This window comes from Pteronotus mesoamericanus, unplaced genomic scaffold, assembly GCF_021234165.1.
Source record: "Pteronotus mesoamericanus isolate MK-2021 breed Mesoamerican mustached bat unplaced genomic scaffold, CSHL_Meso_final scaffold_99, whole genome shotgun sequence".
NCBI classification, from domain to species: domain Eukaryota; kingdom Metazoa; phylum Chordata; class Mammalia; order Chiroptera; family Mormoopidae; genus Pteronotus; species Pteronotus mesoamericanus.
Genome location: NW_026555330.1, coordinates 7,988,553 through 8,010,218, shown reverse-complemented (window position 1 = coordinate 8,010,218; position 21,666 = coordinate 7,988,553). Strand labels below are relative to the sequence as shown.

The 21,666-nt window shown below is 42.7% G+C and overlaps 1 protein-coding gene across 1 annotated transcript in view; it reads left to right on the top strand.

The window, feature by feature from the left end:
• The window catches only part of GNAI3 (G protein subunit alpha i3), a 35,881-nt gene that overhangs the window by 4,416 nt on the left and 9,799 nt on the right, over nucleotides 1–21,666 (top strand). The window contains exons 2-5 of the mRNA XM_054564979.1: nucleotides 12,791–12,833; nucleotides 12,946–13,087; nucleotides 16,032–16,189; nucleotides 18,285–18,413. Of these exons, the coding sequence (XP_054420954.1) occupies nucleotides 12,791–12,833; nucleotides 12,946–13,087; nucleotides 16,032–16,189; nucleotides 18,285–18,413 (472 nt within the window). The remainder of the gene's footprint in view (nucleotides 1–12,790; nucleotides 12,834–12,945; nucleotides 13,088–16,031; nucleotides 16,190–18,284; nucleotides 18,414–21,666) is intronic.

Sequence of the window (21,666 nt, the reverse complement as noted above, 5' to 3'; positions counted from 1 at the left end):
TTCTTACCCCCTAGTTTCTGGAAGGAAAAAGGGAGTGGACCGGCCTGGGCAGGTACTCACTCTTTTTCCCCAGCCCTCTTCTCCTTTCTGGTTTTTTCCACACCATGCTTTAAAAACAATAACAACACCCTGCGGTTTGTGGGTCCCTTAGGGTTTCAGAAGGTCCATGGCCTTTGGAAAATCGTTAGCAAGATTTGCGGTTTATGCATTTTTCTGGGGAGAGGGGCCATAGATTTCATCAAGGCTCTTGCTCCAAGACACTGCCTGCCTCCATCCTTTAAAGTCCTCATTTGGGCCGGGAAAATCAGCAGCTGTGCAGAAAGCAGAATGTTCAAAATGCAAAAGAAAAAACCTAGACGCTGTGAGGAGTCTTAGTTCCTTTTTTAGAGGGCAGTTTTCCACTTCAGATGGCCCGTCGTTCTCCCGTTTCCCCAGTGAATTAATGAGCTACTGGCTGCCACTTACCTCAGGTCAATAAATCCAATATAGAACGTACCTCCCCGCTTTGCTTTACTTCTCCCCTTGGTCCACCTGTCCCGTGAACCTTCCTGCTGTGGCTGCATTAGTCTCAAAGCCATAGGCTGAAAACAGAACTCGTTTAACTTCCCTTGCTCTCATCCTTATAATCAGGCAATTGGCCAAGTCCTGTGGCTCAGTTGTTACCAGATTTTTGGAGTTCATGGACTCTTAAAGTAAATTTTTTGTTCTTGTTGACTGATTTAGGATTCTGACCTTTTCTTTCTCTTAGTAAATGCGTTTTTTTTAAATATCCCAAAGTACCATCTGTTATGATTACTATTTAGTCCTCTTCCTGCATGGAACCTTCCTGATCATCTGTCTCCTCTTTGAAACCTCATAGTATTTTTTATGCCCCTAGTCTGCCTGCCTCATATTATGGTTCTCTGTATACTTATCTGCTCCTAACTGCGGGGTCCTTGAAGGCTGAGAGAACTAGGTATTTCTCATCTTTCTGTCCACTGCAGGGCCTCATATAATGCTGAGATTTTTCTCCTGTGAGGAACAGAAACTCATTCATACTTGCCCCAGGCGAGGAGGAGTTTGTTGGAAGGACACAGTGGGCAGCTTCATAGGCACCAGACATCCAAGGATAGATAAGAAATGAAGCAGAGCCAGGGCTCATGTGCATGGATTGTGATACGTGCCCCCTGCCCCCTGCCCCCCGGGCCCCGCCCCGCCGCCTCCAGCCCCTGTTTCTGCTAGAGCAGGATGGTCACTTGCTCTGCTTTGCTGGTAAGTCATCTCTTCAGCTTTCTGTGCTCACTTACGACTTCTTTGCCCCCGCCTCCACCCCCACCCCCTAGTTTTCAGCTTTGACCCTGACACCTCTGGCTTACACACTCTCTGACCTGGTAGGTCCAGTGCTTCTTGACTTCTGACTCAGGTTCCCAGGATTCACATTCCAGGTTCCTGGGAAAGATCAGATTGGCCCAGGCGTGTCAGGCATCCACCACTGTCTAGTCAGCTGTGGTGGGAATATGGCAGGGAGATGGGGTATTATAAGGCTGGCTCTTTCAGGGACGGGGTGGGTCACGTTCTTTATTAAAAAGGCATGGATAAAGAGCTAAAGCGCTAAAGATTAATAGGTGGTAATCCTACCATCTAGTAGACACTCATCACGTAATGGAATGAGATGGAAATATTGAAGAACTAAACATATCCCCACTTTAGTTTTTCATCTATTCACAAGAACATGCCTGCTAATTCTCAATATTAAGTTGTCATTTTGTATGGTTGGGAGATGTAATTAAATTCAACTTGAGGTAGGATGCAGGATTTTAAACTTCTGTTATCAACACATCCACTCAAAATAGTTACTGTTACCTGAATTTAATTAATTTCTATTTTAATCCAGGGATTAATTTTTAAAAGCACATAATCAGCACAGGGTGTGTGCTTCATCATCCCTGCTTTTTCTGGCTGTTTTTCCCCCTGCTATTTTTATGAGCACCAGAAAATTGTCCAGAGCTAATAAGGAAGAGGTAAAACAGACTCTTCGTTCCTTGTTAATAATCTTGCTTAGCAGCTGTTTTTTAGGGAGCAGGTAGAGACATTTGGCAAAGCAGATTGCTCATAGATTTGAGCTATTATGCTCTGTCTACTTAGGTTTAGTTCATTTAGTGTAATTTTGTTTTATTAGAGGTTGGGATTTGTCAGGGAAGGTGAGGAAGAAGAGATGCGTTGGCTACTTAGGAGCTATAATGTTAGCCCTAAAAACAAAAAATGGAAGTACGGGTCTTGTAAGAAATGTCTAGAGCAGTGAATACTAAATTTGTTCAGATTACTGAAATTTGTTTTAAATTTTGTTTTTCAACAGAATACAGAAGGCTAGCACTAATAAAATACATCTTCTTGATCTCGTGACTCAGTTCATAAATAGAAGGTACCAAAGAGCAAAGAGACTGAACATCGGGAGATCAGTCCTAATCTCTGAGCTTCATTTTCCTTGTTCTGCATAATGAGGTCTGCTCTCAGGGGTCCTTTGTCTGCAGAATTAACATCATCAATCAGATGGATTAGGTTAGCAAGTTATGAATAGGGCTGATTTTGCATTGTTAGTGCTCTTTATTCTTGAGCTTGATTGAACTTAGTTTAACATAATAAAGCTGTTTAGGAAGATAATTAAAAACTGAGGTTAAAAATCTGAAAGACATAAATTGCATAAAGTGCCTATATTGTAAATGTTTAAGAGACTATAAAGAATAGAAATTGTTCTAGTATTTGATTTCAACCTCTGGTTTTTTAAACTTAGTTTTTGGTTTATTTCTTTTTCATTGTTTAGTAAGTTAGAGTTATCTTTAAGCCTTTATCTATCCAGGCTATCCCTTTACCTGCTTAGCAATCATCTGTATCATTTCTGTAATTCAAGCTGCTTGAGCTAAATAACATTGTGGTAGGATCACTGTTTAATTGTTCTAGTTTTGATACAGTGCTCCATGTAAATGAAATATCCTATTTTCCATGTTTTGATACTAAGTTATAACAGAAATGAATATATATGATACAAAGTATCCAAAGAATGATACCAAAAAGACCAAATTTGTTTGACTTGTACCTGAAAAATGATCTATTGATCTTAGAGACAAATTTCAGGAGGATATAGACTTTAGATATGAATTTCCTTTGATTTCCAAGTTGTAAGTTACGGAAGAGTAGTTTTAGAGTTCATACATTTAATAGAATATGTCCCTCTCTGTTTCTGACGTTAGAATGTGAACGTGGGACTCATTAACTTCAAACCAGGGCTCTTTCTGAGGCTGTGACACAGCCACTGCTGCGCCCCCATAGGCAGTGTAGTTCCGAAGTCTGCGCTGCGGTGGTGCAGCCGCAAGCTCTGTGGGCGACACCTCGGTGTTGAGTTACGTATTTCCAAAAATAACAGATTGAACTGCTTCAGTTTAATGATGGCAATATTTTTCACCATTTTGCAGCATTAATAAATCCTCACATTTTAGTTCATTTAGGTTGTTAAAGAATAATTGCCTTTCTCTCCTTCTAAGAAAAGAAGTGTATTTCATATTCCTTTATTTTTGCTATTATGGTTGTCATTAAAATGCACATCCATGTCCTCATCCGTATCTGTAGTTCTTTCAACTTTTTCCTGACTACTTAAAAAAGTTTTTAAAATAAACTTTATTTTGAAATAATTTAGATTTATAGAAAAGCCACAGAGGTAGCATAGAGTTCCTGTGTACTCTTCCCCCGGTTTCTTTAAATGTTGGCATCTTACATAGCGACGGTCCATTTGTCATAACTTCACACTTCATTGGAATTTCAAGTTTTTCCACTAGTGTTCTTTTTCTGCTCCCGGATCCAGTTCAGGACACTGCATTGCATTTAGTCAAGGCTACTTTCAGGTGAGCTTTTTGGCTTTCGGTGTCTCACTGTTCAAAGGAGGCTCATTTAGTAAGCTCCTGCAGGTCTCTGATCGTCTTATACGTGCATGGGTACTTTCCTCGCCTGGAGATAAAAAATAACCGAGAAATAGAACTCTTAAGCAATTTGAGCTGTGGAGATACACAAGTAAACAGTGATAATATATGTGGAATGTGGTTACCGAAGGAGTAGCCAAAATCTGGCAGGGGGAGGAGAAAGAGACACATCAGGGAAGTCCTCTCAGAGAAGGTAACATTTGAGATGGGCCTTGAAGAATAAGGCGGAGACTGGAGAGAAGCACGTCCAGACCGAAGGAGTGATAGTGTGTACAAAAAAAGCTCAGAAACGTCAGTGGGGAAGTAATTAGATTTGCTTAGAATGAAGGGTGGCTGTAGGAGTGGGGGAGATGAGGCTAGAAAAGTATGCAGGGGATCAGAAGAGTGTTGATTTGAGTATTTTACATTTTTATCTCACAAGACCATTTTGAGGCAGGGCAAGCAAGAAATGTACCTTTGCAGAGTTAGTTTTCAGTAATGTCCTATGTATATAGCATGGGATTTAGTGTTAGCTTAAAAATGGTTTTTTATCTATCTGCCTTCAAAGAAGTAAAAGAGACTTACTCACCAGAAGCTGAGTCAGAACACTGGAGCAGACAGAGGTTAACCCCCTCCTGGCCACCCGGGCCTGCCCGCCCCCTTCCCCCCCCCCCCCCCCCCGCCCCTGCATCCTCAGAGCCCGCTGGAGCAAGGAGCAAGGCGGAAGCCGCGCTTCTCCCTTCCACGTGGCCGGTTGCCCAAAGAGGACACCTGATCTTCAGCGACACTCAGGTTACCGTGTTCATATTCCCAAGTGATAGCGTTTGGAAGAACTCCTTGGCTGAGCGAGCTGCCCTTTTTTGCTCCTTAACTACCTGCCGTCTTCCTTAGGTGATTTATGAATGCTAAACTGGCTGCCAGTGTTCTGCTTTGTAGTTTATAAGGGGAGTGGCCCAGGGCACGGAGGCCATTGCCCGCTGAGGAAGCAAAGTAGAGATTTCCCTAGAAGGGGTTATGGGCGGTAGGTATCCTGAAATTCTAATATATCAATAAAGTTTTATCAGAAATTTCTTATATATACTCTAAACCTTATTGGCAATTGCTTCCTAGACAAACCTTTTCGGGGAGAGACCATTTCCTCTGTCTCAGTTGCAAGTCAGTGCCATCTTTTACCCTTAAGATACCCATTCACTGATTCATGCACTGGAGAGAGATCCTTGAGAACTCACTGTGCTTCACGCACTGGTTTGGGTATTGGGATATGGGGCGGAGGACAGATGGGTAGCAGTGTCAGGAAGTGGACGGTGGGTGCAAGGGAGCTGGGGCAGGCTTAGAGTAGGGGTTGGAGGGGCGCAGGGAGAATAGGAGGGGCTTGTGGGTCCACATTATTGTCAGGTGCGGTTGTGGGGTGAGAGGCGAGGGCCCAGCCAGAGGTGGGTGTGGGGCTGAGGAAAGATAGCAGAGGAATGGAGATCTCCTGTTTCTGCTAGCTGCCCACATTGAAAATTCCACCCGTGGCAGCTGGCATTTGCAAAATGTGATTAGGTAACCACTGAATCTCATGGAAACTGAAGCTGTTCTTCCGGCCCTCAGTTAGGACGTGTCTGCCTGTCCTAGATTGTGGTCAAGGTGTGGGGGGTGGGGTGGACGCACAGAAAGAAGGCACTGCTTCGTGCTTTCGAAGAATGTGCTTTCGAGGGTGGGACTACTGCAGTCCTAAGAGAGTACAAACCCAAATAATGACAATAATTTGACCAAATAGTCCTGTGGTGGCATTGGACACTAGCCAGTAGGATCAGGCTGAGTCTGGTCAGAGTGCCCTTGAGGGAGAAGTATCGACTATGCAGATGTGGAAGGGCTTTCAGGTGGTACCAAAAAGTTTCATTGCCGTTTTAATCAAAACCAAGAAAACCAATTAGCAGCTTATGAAAAATGAGAAGATTAGAAGCTGGGGAGACAAATAACTTTTTTTTTAGAGTAGCCAGAGCTTGCTAGAGATAAAATGAGGTGAGTGAATGGGAAGGGCAGTATGGAACTCAATTTTGGAAATTAACCTCTGGGACAGAGGCTGAAAGGCCAAGAGAAATCTACGGCAGCCGTCAGCGTGGGAGTAGCAGCGTGCACCGCGCAGAGGGGAGGGAAGCGGCTCCGGCGAAGAGCCGAAGTTTGATCCGAACGGGGTTTTCGGGGACGTTTGTGTACATGCAGAGGCCGGGCATGTTTAAAGGGACAGTGGGATGGGTGGGAAAAGTCGTTCTGTTTTAGGCTAAAGAAACTTGCTAATTTCATGCAAAAAATGGTTTCTAACTTTTCCCTTGACACTGTAATTCCTAAGCTTATCTGTATTTGAAGTCTCTGCCTAGCAGCTCTTGACACATACAAAAGATGTGTGTGAAAAGAAAAAAAAAGACTGAGTACCATTTTTATTTGCTCCGTGACCTTTTTATCATCTGTAATGCTGCTGACCTTTTCTTGTATTGAATTAGGAAGTGACCAGTTCTTGTATTAATAATGGTACCTTGAAAAGCATTTTGACTGAAATGTCATTCTCCCTTAATCTGAATTTTTACTCTTATTAGCTACTTATGGCTGTTACTGAAAAAGAGCCCGCAAGAGCTATACCTACCCTGTTTGGAACCAGCGTGGACTGTGCTCCTTTGATCCTTACTTACAGTTATTTGCCTTTTTTTTTTTTTTTTTTTTTTTTTAAAGAATAACAGTGCAGCCTGAGGTTCCGTAATGATGGGGGAGAGCGCCCCGGGAGCAGGCGCCCTGTCAGACAGCCCGCCCTTCGCTGCTGTCACTGCTCCGTCCAGTTCGTTCTGCTCTGTGTTCCTTCTTGATCGGGGGCGCCCGCTTGGAGACCGTTCCAATCACTGAGTTACGGCAGCTCTTGTGAATGGTTGGGTTAACAGGAAGATGTGAATCCATGGGTAGATTTCAGGCCTCTGTGTGTCAGAATTAGAGAGCTTGTCTGCTCTCAGCCTTCCAACATTTCTAGTCACGACGTCAGGGTGCAGCCAGAGAGCGCCGCTAGGCCAGAGCTGGTCACGTTTTTTTATATGTAGGAGAAGGCATCGTGACCCTCGGTGACTTGCCCAAGGTCTCACAGTTAGTCATGGCAGAGCTAGGACTAAAGTTATTCTTCCACAGAGTTTATTATGAAATGCTATCATTTACTAAAAGAAAAAAAAATGTTTTTAAGTGCCTGAGTTGTAAATGAAAAGTGAGGATGAATCAGAAGGAAAAATCAAATTTATCTGCGGGTCAAGTTTTCAGCCTGCTGTGGGACAGAAGCCTACCCCTTTCTAGCCACGTGTCCCCTGTGTCTGCTCACGGGGGCCTGTAGAGAGACCCGCGGAGGCTCTTGGTCTGGCCCGGGGTAGAGGGCTGTCCACAGGCAGTGCCCTCTCCGGACCGAACTGCGCAGGCCTCCAGGAAGGGGGAAGTGCGCTAGTGACAATCCTGGGCTTTTAGAGGCATCAGGATTTCTCCACAGAAAGGAGCATTTACAAGGAAGAGGGGAAGATGTTTCCGGTGCCACTGGCGTCGCCACCCGGTGCACGGGGCAGCGGTGCAGGGAGGGACCGCAGGGAAAGCTGGAGAGGCACTGATGGCGGGAAGTGTAGGGGAGCAGGTAGGAGACGGGCGTGTCCCGAGTCGAAAATGTATTAAAGGAAGAGGGGGGCTTTTCGGTCCTCGGGGTGGGGTGGAGAAATGACTCATGCTCTGACGAAGTTCGCTGTAGCTTTTAGGTTGTGAGCTGCTGCAGGAGAGCGCGAACCCACACTCCTCCGAGGCTTTGATTGTCGGGGGCAGCTGCGCCTGGGGCTTTGAATCAGCCAGGCGCCCCTGTATCGAGGAGTGTTGATCAAACAACGATCCATGGGCCCTAACATTGCTCAGCGGTACTCTGACAGTGAAACAGCCTTAATAATAGCTGGTTAATATTTGTTGAATATCTACTGTGTCAGACACTGTTCTAAACCTCCTCAGTTGATCCATTTTACAGATAAAGCCCTAAAGGCACAGAAGTGTAAAGGAGCAGGATATGCTCACATACCTTCTGTGGACTGGCTTTGAATTTTAGTCAAAATAAAAGAGGGGAAAAAAGGAAAGGCATCGGATGGCACTGTTTTTGAGGATCAGCCATCTTTCAGGGTTGATTTTTAAAGTCAGTGTGTTGTGAGCGGAACGTGTTTATTTATGTGACAGTGATTTATTTCCGTTAGCAACTCACAGGCCTTTTGAAAAATCTTGCAAAGAAATCATCACCGTCTCTCATTTTCCATCCTCTTGGTGTAGTGTGTGATGGGCAGAAACGGGTAGGAGGAGGGGCGCGTGTAATATAGTGCCTGCTCTCAATGAGCTCCTTAAAAATAAAATTTAGAACACATTCAGGTAAATACAATGATTCTAGAATACAGTATGTACCGGTGAGTTGTTTTTCATCTTAACAGTTTTGGTCATCATGCTAACCTACCTGTACACACACTTGTTGTGTTTGATTGTTTCTAAGATGATTTTCTAAATTAGTCCTACCCCTTCATTCTCTGAAGATTGCCTTGCTTCTTGTGTTGGGAGCAAGACCATCTAACTTAGCTTCTTTCTTCTGCCCTTTTTCTTTCAAAAATCTCCGCAGCTTTACCTCTCATCCTTTCTCCCTATTGATGTAGGATGACCTTTAGCTATATATTGTTCTAAGGACAAATCTTCTAAGTCAAACTGATCCCATTCCCTCCTGCCTCTCTTGGACCGATCAGACTTCTCTCTGATACATCCCTGCCCCCTGCCCAGGTCCATCCTTCTGTCTGTGGGGCCATCCTTGGTCCTCTCCGAACCTTGGATTCTGTCTTTGCGTTCCTTTGTATCGATCCTGTTCCTTATATCCTTGTGGCTGCTGCCCTGGTAGGTGGACAGTGGGCAGATGAGTCTCCCCTTAAACTTGTGATGAATTTTGAAGGATGGTAGGTAAAGAGATGTAAATGAAATTAGGAAGTTTCAAACACCATAGACGTATTGAGAGAGGGAGCTGAGACTTGGGGAGCCCAAGAGTGAGATGTTAGTAGCGGAGAACAGTGCTGAAGCAGTGGAATACAGAGGTTTGAGGTAAAATGAAGAGTTCAGACCTAATAAGAAAGGGTTATAGAAAATGTTAGAGTTTGGAAATGATGAGAAAGAAAGGGGGGCTCCGAGCTAGAAGTGTGAGGAAATAGCAGCAGCCACCTTCCAAAGGTCCCACGTCGGGCTTAGTTAGGCATGTGAGGAGCAGGGAGGATTAATTTGAGCAATGCATAAGGAGAGAGAAGATTTTGTTACAGCTTCATGTAAGGAGAGAAGAGAGAGGGTTCCAGATGACTCTTAGATTTCACGCTTGCAAGAAAGATAAGATGGTGGCTTTTCGTGGTGGTCTGGAAGCCGAATGGGTCCAACACTTTTGGTATAAAACGATTCAGTCTTTATTTGTATGAAATACCCTGGAGCAAACACCCACTGATACAAATCTTGCTCAATTCTGTGGTCAGGAAGAGGTGCCTTCTTTTAAGAGATGGAACTGGACACCTAATAAAAAAAGCTTGGGTGAAAATATCAAAATATAGTGTCATAATGAAGAGAAGGACAAACAGACACTTTGTCAGGGAATCTTGGGATAGCAGAGGTAGAGTAATGTATTTCCATATTTTTTTTTTAATCAGCACCTTCATAGGATAGGACTTAATGAGATGGATGGAAATGGACCCTGAGATTAATAGAATTATTGATTATTTCACTCAAAATCATCCAGCATAAGTGGTAGAAATGCTGATTTTAATATATAAAAGAATGGTGTGGATTACTAAATTAATCTCTGCTTTTCCTAGTTAATTTAGTTGCCATTGCTAACATGGGATAATTTGGTAGTTCTGTTTTAAACTATTTAAAATATAACTGGTATGCTTTTATATTGTCTTCCCTAGACTTGAAATCTCATCATTAAGAGTTTTGGTTTGTTTGGTTTTTTTGTGTTTAGATCTGCACAGGAGAAATCTCTTCCTTCTGATAGTGTCATTGGGAAGTTCTCTAGGTGCTATTTTAGTGCTAGTCCTGATTATTGATTAGGTGATAACAGAAATAAAATCATATGCAAATGTCCCTTTTGATTCTGTAAAAATGTAGAAATTTAGAATTTTTAAGTTATTCGATCTTTAACTAATATGTTTGGTTGGTAGAGTTGAGAAATATTTAGTAAAGGATTGTATGTACTATACATGAGTCATTTATCTGTTCAGCAATATTATTTGCAGACCGATTTATGTCAGGCCCGGTTTTAGGCCCTGGGAATACAGGGATGCATAAACCTTCATGGAGCTTTTATTTTAGTGGAGAAGACAGGAAATGAACAAATCTGTAATGTGAAGAAGCGACATGCGTTTGGAGAAAAATATAGCTCAGAATGAGGGGAGAGAGGGTGACGGGGTGGGGGTTTTAGGTGGTCAGAGGGGGCTGTTCTAAAGGACAAAGACCATTTTGTAAAAACTTCTTCCGGGCAGAGGGAGTAGTGACCGCAGAGGCCGTGAGTCAGGACCAGGCTCGTTGGGAACCAGTCTGGTATGTTGGAGGGAGAGCGAGGAAGCTGGTCTGACGAGCAGGGAGAACAAAGCCGCGAGTGGCAGAGGCGAGGGTGGAGAGGCAGGCAGGCGCCTGAGCACCGTGGGCCTTCTGCCTGTGGGTGTTATTCTGAGTGTGACTGGAGGCCATAGGAGAATTTGGGGACGGAGTGGTGACAGGATCTGGTTTACATTTTACAAATGTCAAGCGTTGGAGCCTTTAGGAAGCTTTTGCAGTGATAGCCTTTCCATTGTGCTTACGATGATCCATGTGGTGCAAGAAGAAACCGTTAGAGCTGTATATTTATTTAGTTAAAAAATTAAACTTTACTAATATTTAATATACACATGGGCACCGGCATCCACGTTTCATCTATATGTTAGTTACTGAGACGACGAAACAGGGCAGAGGATGAGGGGAAGCAGTAACTCAGTTTTGGGTATTTTACACTTGAGATGTCTAATAGAAATCTAATGAGATAGGTGTATCCGGTAGGTGGTTTAGATAAATGAGGCTAGAGCCGAGGTTAGAAGCCAAAATCAGAGATCTGAGTTTGGAAATCATGAGCGCTGAGGTAGTGTACAACAACGTCAGGGCCACGCTGTGAGAGGGCAGGTTTTTAGCTCTGCCACTTACTGCAGTTGTGGACACTAACTCGACATCTTTCCGCTTTATTTACCTCATCTGTAAACTGGGGATAGTAATATCTACTGCACAGGGTTAGTGTGAGGATTAGTTGGGTTAATACAAGCAAAGGGTTGGGAACAGTGTCTGGCACTTAGTACTCACCAGGTGTTAACTGTTATTATCAGTTTATGAATGGTGTTTAAAACCGTGAAATTAGATGAGATGACCTAGAGAATGAATGTAGATTGAGAAAAGGGCCAACCGAGGAGGTCGTACAGCCTTTAGAATTCAGAGACAGGAGGGAGGAGGCTGAGAAGTAGTGGGGCAGGAGTCCAAGAATGTGGGTGCTCGGAGCCTGCCGAGTGAAGACAGTATTTCACGGGGAGAGGTCGTCGACCTGGACAAACAAGGACTGAGACTTGACCATTGGGTTTGTGAAGAGGGAAATTATTGGAGACCTTGAAAGGTGGTTTCAGTGGAGTGATGGGTATGAACACCCGACCGGAGCGGGTCACTTAGAGAACTGGAGGCACAGAATTGGAGAACGTGAGTATAGACAGCTCAGAGGGGTTTTGTTGTAGAGAGGAAGAGGAAAAAATGGAGTGGCAGCTGGAGGAAGAAGTGAGTCCAGGAAGGTAGGAGCGGGGTGTGCGTGTGCTGATTTTGAGATGGAGCATAATACAGTGAGTTTGTATACTGATGAGAGTGACCCACTGGGAAGAGAAAACTTAATGATATTTGCATGACAGAATAACTGTAGCAGCCGAGATCTTGAGCAGGTACAATGAGGCGGATAAGTGCACGATTGGAGAGAGTAATCTCAGAGTTAGCGGAGACACTTCATCCATTGATGGAGGCAGAGAACATTCGTGGAGGTACAGATGGAACGGTGGACTCGGTTATGGGGAAACGAGGGTGTTGTTGTTGTTGTTGTTGTTTTTTGAGTGTTTTAAACTTTCCAATAAGAGAGAGTCAGGATCGTCAGCTGATGGAAGTGGGAAGGCGTCTGTAAAGTTTGAGAGGGGAGGTGGTGTGAAACGGGCGTCTTGGAAGGTGGGAGAGTGACTTGGCTTGGGCGGTGCAGGGGAAATGTCAAGGGGTGGTCCTTGCAGTGGCGTGGATGGATGAGGAGGGAACCGTGGGGGCGGGGAGGTATAGAGGGCACAAGTGCTGGGGACAGCGCCTCCTCTGCTTCAGCTTTGACCTCTTTTGTCCCACGGCTGAGAGCATTGCTCCTGGAACGTTCCTCAGGTCTATGGGCGTTGACATGGACATTAAAGTGAATACGCCAAAAATGAGTCATTTCATTTTTGCCTATGTTCAGTGTCTGTATCCTGCTTCATGTAGAGGATGAGTTTCTAGACATGTTTATGTTGGTTTATCCCCTTGAGAATGCCTTCGTCACAAAAGTGGTATGTAGTAGGCCCTGGGGCACCGGCAGTAACATTGATTTGGTTGCTGAGTTACGTAAAGAAAGTGAAAAAACTCATGGAGGAGCTCCGTGGTTCTTCCTGTTAGTAGAAAGCCTCACCAAAGTTGTCCCTAGGGTCTGTGGTTTCCTTTAATCTGTAATTATCAGTCATGTTGATTTTGTTTTTGTGCTTGATTTCAGATGAATTCAAAGTCTGGTTTTCTTTCCTTTTCAGGTGCTGGAGAATCTGGTAAAAGCACCATTGTGAAACAGATGAAGTAAGTTGAAACATGGCCTTTTGTAAGGCTGCATTTCCCCATCCTGCATGCAGGCCTGTAATATCTTTTCATTTTAGGTGCATGGTGATGATCTGTGGTTTTCTTTTCAAAGAATCATCCATGAGGACGGCTATTCCGAGGAGGAGTGCAAGCAGTATAAAGTGGTCGTCTACAGCAACACTATCCAGTCCATCATCGCCATCATCAGGGCCATGGGGCGGCTAAAGATTGACTTTGGGGAAGCTGCCAGAGCAGTAAGTGTTTCTCATTTCCTCTTCACTCACTCTTTTCAGTAGATGAAGTTAAGCAAAATTTGCTTCCTGTTTTAGGGAAGTGAATTTAAGCAACAAGATAAGATGTAGCAGAGTACTGTGTGCTCATTTGAGAAGTATTAGCAAAGGAGAGGCTAGGAAATGGGTTCTGTGGATATGCTAGAGGTTTCTGTGATGACTGTTATGTGCTGCTTTTACAGCACTGTTTTTTTTTTTTCATTTTGCAGTAGCAAATGATAGTAAATTGATGTGACCTGAAAGCGGTCACTGTGACTGCAGCTCTGCTTTCTGAGGTGTAGAGATTAAGGCAAATGTCGGTCTCCCAGAGTATATGTGGTAAGGACATGAACTCCAAATCTAAGTTTTAGAGGCAGCTTTCAGGTATTCAAGAATACCGTATCTCTGTACTGCATTCTACTGCAGGCTATAGAATTGGATTCCACCATGGCCTAGTATAATTTCCTCTTTAAAAATTTTTTTAAATTTCATTTTTAATTAAATTTTTAAATTTAATTTCAGTTAATTTCAGTCCCCTTATACCGTCTTCACCTCAGCAGTCACCACATTGTTGCCCATGTGCATGAGTCCTTTTCATTTTTCCTAGTATAATTCTCGTGCACGGCAGGTAGTCAGAAGTCGTGTTGATTAATTATAATATACTTAATGGGCCCTGAAGGTCTAGTTTGTAAATTAGGATGTTTGATACAGTGGGGAGAGGGCCAAATGAGGGGAAGGGATCTTTTATACCATTGTCAGCTAAATTCCAAGAGAAGCTGGGAATGTATAGAGTCATGTTCCAGAACTAAGGGAGTCATCAGCTGTGTTCAGAGTATCATACTTGGTTGCTATGGGTAATAAAAGGAAGTGATTCGGGGAGGCTGCCTGAGAAGGCAAAGCCTGTCTATGTCTGTGAAGTAGCTTAGGGACTTCTCCAAGCAACTCTCAACTCATCAAATGCAAGTTAATATCAATAACTAAGCAGGGAAACTGTTGAAGGGAAAAATAATACAAGGGTGGTTATAACTGGATGGTATTAGACTAGGAGATCTTAGAAGTGGCATAAGGGAAGAGAGGGGCTGGAGGAAGGATTGTGAAATGATGGCGAGAAGACAGCAAAAGAAGAAGGGAAGGGGAAATGCGTGAGGTATAACTCTTAGGTTTTTGTAAAAGGTATCACATCACAGAAATTAGAGACTTTATTTCTGTAAGCCTCTGGGCAGGGTAAATGTGATAGCTAAGGCAAGAATAAATAGTTTATTTTTGTCTGCTCTTCTCTCACCTTCTGCTTTTCTTTTCATTTTTTTCCTCTTCCTACCAACTCTCTCCTGTGTTTATTTTCTCTCTCCCTTTTCTCATTTCTCCCCATCACCTCTGCTCTGTTGTACAGGATGGGGCAAAAGTAGGCATACAGTTCTTAAGTATGCAAAACAGTTTATCCTTATATTATTTTTAATTATTGTATTACTTCCCATAAGAACAACTGTAAACTTACTTTTGCCCTACCCTGTATTTGCTGTGCCCAATAACTGGCCAGTAATACTGTATTTATTCTCTTCTCTTTGTTGGATTTTTCTCCATCTCAGTTATTTACCTCCTCACTTAGTTACTTCCTTTTTTATTTTTTACCCTTTGTTCTTTATCTCTCTTAATCATCTTTCCTTTCATTTCTTTCCATTATCAAATCAGTTGCCGTTAATCTTTGGATCCTGACACTCCTTTGTCACTAGATGCAGTTTCTGTTTGATTGCAATAACAAAATATCAAGATTCCATAGCTTATGAAGACACACATAGCTTTGTGTGGCAGGGGTGCCTGGTGTACACTCTGGTTGGTTTGGTTTTGCTTTGCTTTGCCTACGTGGATACACAAGTCTTAGGATTTTTTGGTTGGGATTGCACCTACTGCCTGAAATGCTTCTTGCTGGCTGTTTTACTGTCTTGAGGACGACTTGTGACACGATCAGTTGCTCCTCTCCCCCCTTTACTTTTTCTTTACCTGGAATATGCTTTTTTTAGTATCTGCATTTACATAGTCGTTTGGAAACGTCCTGAGGCAGAGCAGAGTGGGGAAGCGTCCCATGAGACCGGTGTTCATTTTTATACCATCTGACATTTAGGGCTGAGAAGACTAAAGCAAAACAGGCACAGTTCGCATAGCCCCTTCGGTCATTTCTCCCTCTCCCATATTTTAGGTCTATAACCACTTACGAAGCTATGCCTATGGTTCATGCCATTTTGATCAAATCTCTCCTTGTGACCGTCTTTTCCTCCTGCTGCCTCCACCCGCCCCCCCCCCTGCCAAATCTTATTTAGAGGGTTATTATTTCTCTAGGAAAAATCTAGAGACTGAATTTTCCCTGAGGGGTTTATTTCCCCCACTGGGCTTCCAGGCTTCTAAAATGCCTTAGTCTTCCACTTCTGCCTGTTCCCCTGTCTGACCTGAAGGGGAGAGAAGAGAACACTTTTTCCTTAAACTTGTCTTACTCCCTTTGACGCGTGTAGATTTCACCTCTTACCTAGTCTTTTCATCTATTTTCATTGTAGGCTTCCTTGAACAGAATGGAAAATGAGTTACGTGAGTCTGTCTCACAGGCTAGCTTTTCCATACAAATTGATGAATAGCCAGGACGGAGAGGTGTAGGCCAGTCAGAAGGGACCCCCCCCCCGCCCCCCGCAAGGGATGGCGGTGTGTGGAGGCGGGGCGGGGGGGTGGAGCCCGTCCTCCGCTCACCTCTGCACTGCCCACTGTAGGGGACACGGACTGAGACTTCGTGTCAGTTCTCGGCCTGCCCTGCCACCATAGGTCTCTATAATACTGTGTTTAAAATAATACAGTACGTAATGCTGTGTGAGTGTGTGCACGCACGTGTGTTAAAGACGGCCGCCGAGTCCGGGAGCAGCGGAGCATCACCTGTCTCTCTCTCCAGGACGACGCCCGGCAGCTATTTGTCTTAGCCGGCAGCGCCGAGGAAGGAGTCATGACCCCAGAGCTAGCAGGAGTGATTAAGCGGTTGTGGCGAGACGGCGGGGTGCAGGCTTGCTTCTGCAGATCCAGGGAGTATCAGCTCAATGACTCTGCTTCATAGTAAGTAATTTTTCTCTATGAAACTATAACAAAATAATCTGCCTCTAGCGGAAGTTAATTGCCCATCCTTAAGGAGATGCTCAACTAACAGATGCTCTTCGAAGTCTGTGGGTTCCTTACAAAGATTATTTCAGCTTAGTTATAGAGCCCTTGGTCATTTTGTATGACTTGGAGAGAGCCGTTTCCTCTTGGAATGTAAATGGGAGACTTGATGCCAGGACAGTAGCTCTGTGGTGCTTTACGCTCAGCAAGCAAAACCGGTGGACGTTTCTTGGTGCCGGGTCCTGGTTCTCCTCCAGCCCAGGAGGTTCCCTCTGCGTCAGGGCTTTGCACCCAGTGCCAGCCAACGAGGGGACTGAGAGTTGTGTCCTTCCGTTTTTCATCCAGCTCTCTGTGGCTTGGTTGCACTGTGCCTTTCTCTGGCAAATCTTTTTTGCCAGATCACAGTAGCAGACTTTATATAGAAAGAATGTTGCGTCTCAGAGTGAAGTTGAAGCATCTGTTTGTCAAGAAAATTCTCCTGAGTGTTACGTAGTTTTAGAAAATTTGTAATTAATACTTCTTTTAAGCTATAGCCTGCTACCCTGTTTTGCTTCTTTTACGCCATGTTTATTTATAAGACCTATGTTCAGTATATTGTTTTTTTTTAACATGCATTTTGGGGGCTTGGTGAGTTATTATTATTATTTTTTTATTGTTCAAATACATTTGTCTCCATTTTCCTGCCCCCACTTCCCCCGCCCCACCCACCCCCACTTCCCACCCTCAACCCTTCCCCACTTTGGCTTTGTCCATGGGTCCTTTATACATGTTCTCTGATTTGACCCTTCCCCATCTTTACCTGGTTACTCCCTCCCTCCTTCCCTCTCCTTACTATAGGTTTGTTTTTTCTTTCAATGTTGCTGGTTATATTTTTCTTGGTGAGCTCTTGTTACTTGTATTCATTTCTTTACTAAATGGAGACACTCTTAATCATTAAGGTATTTTCTCCGGTGTAATGTTTTCCTACTTTTCCCATCCTCATTCTAGCTTAAATTGTTATAAGAAGAAATTAAATGATATTTGAAAAACTTACTTTTCTTTAAGAGAAAACTTGACTGTAGAAGCATATCGGGATTCTTGCCCATCTTATAATAATTTTTTTAAATTGCATATAATTGGTAGTTTAAGTAATTCTCCCAGTAGTTGTCAGAGCTAGATTGTGATTTTTTTTTTTAAATCATATCTATAAACTCTGAATCCTCCAACTACACCTGAAGATGTGCCTTACAAAGTTATTTTTCCCTAATTGTGGGTCCGAGCCTGACTGATTCCTGTTAGAGGTTCACTTACAGTGGTGCTGCCTGCTCCTCACTTGTCAGGCCAAAAAACCTTTAGAAACCCTGAAATCGTGACGAATTTAATTTAGCTGTGAAGCAGTCTTTTAATTATTTCATTGAAAAAACTAAATTTCTTTACAGTTGGTTTTTGGCTTCAGTTTTTAAAAAACCTCAACTTATAGTTTCATAAATAAAAACAGGAAATGTTTGTTGTTTTTTCCCTTTATTTTTATTATTGACGCCATTACAGATGTCTCCCTTCCTTCTCCTCCTGGACTCGCCTCCCACTTCTCTCTGACCGTCAGCACATTGTTGTCTGTGTCCATGGGCTGTACATATATGTTCTTTGCCTAATCCCTTCCAGAAATACTCATTGAGCATAGTTGTCTTTGTAATGTCAGTAACTCAAACACCATTCTCTAATGTCCTACCAAGTGTTTAAACAGACAAATAACCCATTAACTTTAAATGTCAGGGGGCTTTTGTTTTGCTTTTTATACTGTGCAATGCACAGTTGACTCAATGTTAAATTTCAGGAATCTTTAAGAAGAATGACATTTCCATATTTTTAATTGGCCTTCACAGTTTAATTCTGGTAGAATTAAAACCACTTTTGTGCAGTGTATAAAGAACCTACTTTGATTATCCTTTTCTAGGTTCACATTTTCTTATTTCTGGGATGCTGAAGATCTGATTCTGCTCTGCCACTTTAGTTTAGGGTCTGCTTTTGGCAAGGAACTAGTTTAGCGTGTTGACTTGCTGTGTATTTTATTTAGTTACCTCAATGATTTGGATAGAATATCCCAAACCAACTACATTCCAACTCAACAAGACGTCCTGCGGACAAGAGTGAAGACCACAGGCATTGTGGAGACGCACTTCACCTTCAAAGACCTGTACTTCAAGTAAGTCGTTAGCCTTTGGCTGGATGTGCCAAACAAAGATTTCTTTTCTTTAGTTAGTATCTCTTAATCGAGGTAAAATTTCTCTAGGCAGTGAGTGGTTCTTGGTTTAGAAACTGATCATATTCATCAGCCAGTGTTGGAATGTTTTAACTGTGGGAACCCAAGCATTTCTTCTTTCTCCAAGTAGCATAGATACTTCTGTCCGTTTGGAGGAACTAAATTCAAAATTAAATTATAACTTAGGTATCCATAAAAGTAATCGTATGGTTACTGGTGTGTTTTCTTTTTAATTTTGTTCTTTTCAGCTGCTTTTTTGTTGGAACCAAGAAAACAGGTATTGAGTGTTGTTTAGAAGGGTAACAACAATACTAAAGGGACAAAAAATCAGTCCCAGGGCCTTTCCTGCTGTTTTGGCATTAAAATAGCAATGCTTTTCTCACCACTGGCAACCCTTTCTTACTGGGTTGCATATCCTTTTAATTTTAATGGAATGGAGCTATTGTAGCCATGGCTCTTGGACCTATCCGTGCACAGTATCATGCTAAACTGAGTTCTCAGTACAGTGCAGAATGGAAAAATCAATCTGGGGATAGAGATATTTGGGGGAAGTATGATGACATATAAACAGTGGTGGTTTTAGAGGAAATTTTCTAGTATTTCAATGTAAAAGATTTTCTCATCAGCATTAGTAATTCTAAAATAGGCTTCAGCTTATCTCTGCGTTAATGGTTTTTTGTAAATATAAGAACTGTCTTTGGTTCCTGTTTCTGCTTTTGTGACCTTTGAGATTAGAAGTAGACTTTTTCCCTTCAATATATGATGTTCTTTTTAGCTACCTCCTTATGCTTGTATGTAGAACATGGTAGTGAGCACTGTTGCACACAAATGGAACTTTTAGCTCAGCTCTCTCAGTTTTCTTTTCTCTGGAAAAAAAAATTGACTCAAAAGATTTGTGAAATCCACACAGACTTTAGGTATTACTAGATGTCAGTTGAGGTCTTGAAATCTTAATACACCTAACCAGATTTGAAACCTGGTACAGGAAATAGCAGTTCAGCCGAATATTTGTAAAATAAAAAAACCAGCTGATCTTTGGTGCTGGTGAGTTTATTTACCAGGAGTAGCAGAAGCCACTTGGATTGTCACCCATGAAACTATAAGAATAAATTGTCTCTTTGTGTATTATTAAGATTAGTAATCTGTTCATAATTAAATGTTGCGACCTTTATTTAATGTGGGAAACTTTCTTGTTGACGTTGTCATAGATTGATCTTTAGGGAGATAAACCCTACTGGTCTTACATCACAATCAATAGCCAGATCAAATTAAAGTGCTGCACCCACTTTATTGATGGCATGTAGGTATCTTGCCATGAAGTACTATCATTTCTTCCTTTTCCTCTTCTCTCTAAGCAAAGCCACTATCCATTTATTCATATATTTATGGAGCATCTACTATATATGCAGGGCATTGTATAATTGCTTACATGCTTCTAAGTTATGAGGTGATGTTTATAAAATGTTGATCAGTTAGTGAATGATACTGTGAATGTTAATGTGTGCTAAAAGCCCACCTAGGGAACTTCTCGGTGTTCAACCAGTTTTATGAACTTTTTAGAGGATAGCAGATTGTTGGTGTACCAGTGTGTGTCTCCTTGTGGAAGACATCCATGGTAAAGTATAAGATGTTAGGTTTCCTGTGGTATGAGCCTGTGTTAAAGCCAACTGTGATTGCATCATTATAGGTATCTTGACCAAAGGTTGAAAAACAGTACAAGGTCAATCAGAAGAAGAAGTTGGGTCATGAAAAGATAAAGTGACTCAGGAACAACTGTAATAGCATAAACAAATAAATAAATAGATAAATAGATAAACACATTGCTGAAAAAAGAGAGAGATAAGATGACTGTTCTCTTCAAACACACACTGAAAAGTTACTCAACTACTTCTTAACTTCTCTTAATCTCTACCAGGGGTATCTCTGAAAAATAGACCCTTAGTCACTGTAGATCTGTTACACTAAACCAGGTTGGCAGGGTTTTTAACCTTTAAACATTTTGTCACTATTATCAAACATGTATTTTAAGAATGCCTAACCACTTGTATGCATACCTCCTCATATCCTAGTACCAGCTGAGACAAAGCTGTGCAGGTGTACCCTGGTCGGGTAGCCCAGTTGGTTAGAGCATTGTCCTGATACGCCAAGGTTGTGGGTTCAGTCACTGGTCAGGGCACATACAAGAGTCAACCACTGAGTGCCTAAATAAGTGGAACAGCAAACTGATGTTTCTCTTGCACTCCTTTCTTCTCTCTCTCTCTCTCTCTCTCTCTCTCTCTCTCTCTCTCTTTCTCTCTCTTTCTCTCCCCACTTCTCATATATATGTATCAATAAATAAAGCTATGTGAGTACTTCTTGTATTATAGGAGGTAGATGAGGAGATTATTGACAGAAATTCATCATTTGATTCAGGATATCAAGTAAGCCGCCCAAAAGGGAGCAGGTGACCAGAACTAATCTGGATGGAACATACAGTGTGTGAACACTTGAGGCTTTGTTATTACTGTTTAGGTTCAAACAAGACTTGGGGTTGAAAAACATGAGTTAAGTTTTACTTTTAGATATTGAGTTCTTAAGAGTCCTACCATAAAATATAGTTTGCTTTTTTCCATAGTTAATCTCTAAAATATTTTTTTTCTTTAAGGAAGACATATCTCAATTACACCTCAATTTTTTAAACAAAAATTTAAAAAGTAAAAACAAACTTGTGACTCAGTAGGGAGAGGTTATGGAAGGGAATGCCAGTTGGGGATGTATGGTTTGTCATGTTCTCTCTTAACTGAAGAGGTAAACCCTGGGAGAGATGCAGGAGCCTTGCGGGTGGGAGCTGGGGTGCGGGAGTCAGTGCCTGGGCTCAGGTCCCCAGTCCCTGTTCGTTGGTAGCGTGCCCTTGGGCACGTTCTGTAACGTGGCAGTGCCTCCGCCCCTTCGCCTGTGAAGCGGGCGCTCACCGGAGCGCCGCGAGGGCTCGGGCGGCCGGAGGTGTGCAGGGCGGCGGCCGACACGCTGGTACACACGGTGACTGTGAGCTGCCCTTACCGTCTTCAGTCGTACTAGCCAGCGCCGCCTTTTTTCCTGTCTTTTGACCTTTCTTCCTTTAAGCCATTCCAGTGCTTATTCTGCTGGCGTGGTGCATCTGATACCAGCTTAGATTACAGGGGAGGCTCAACTGTTTCTCTAAAATAAGGGTTTTAAT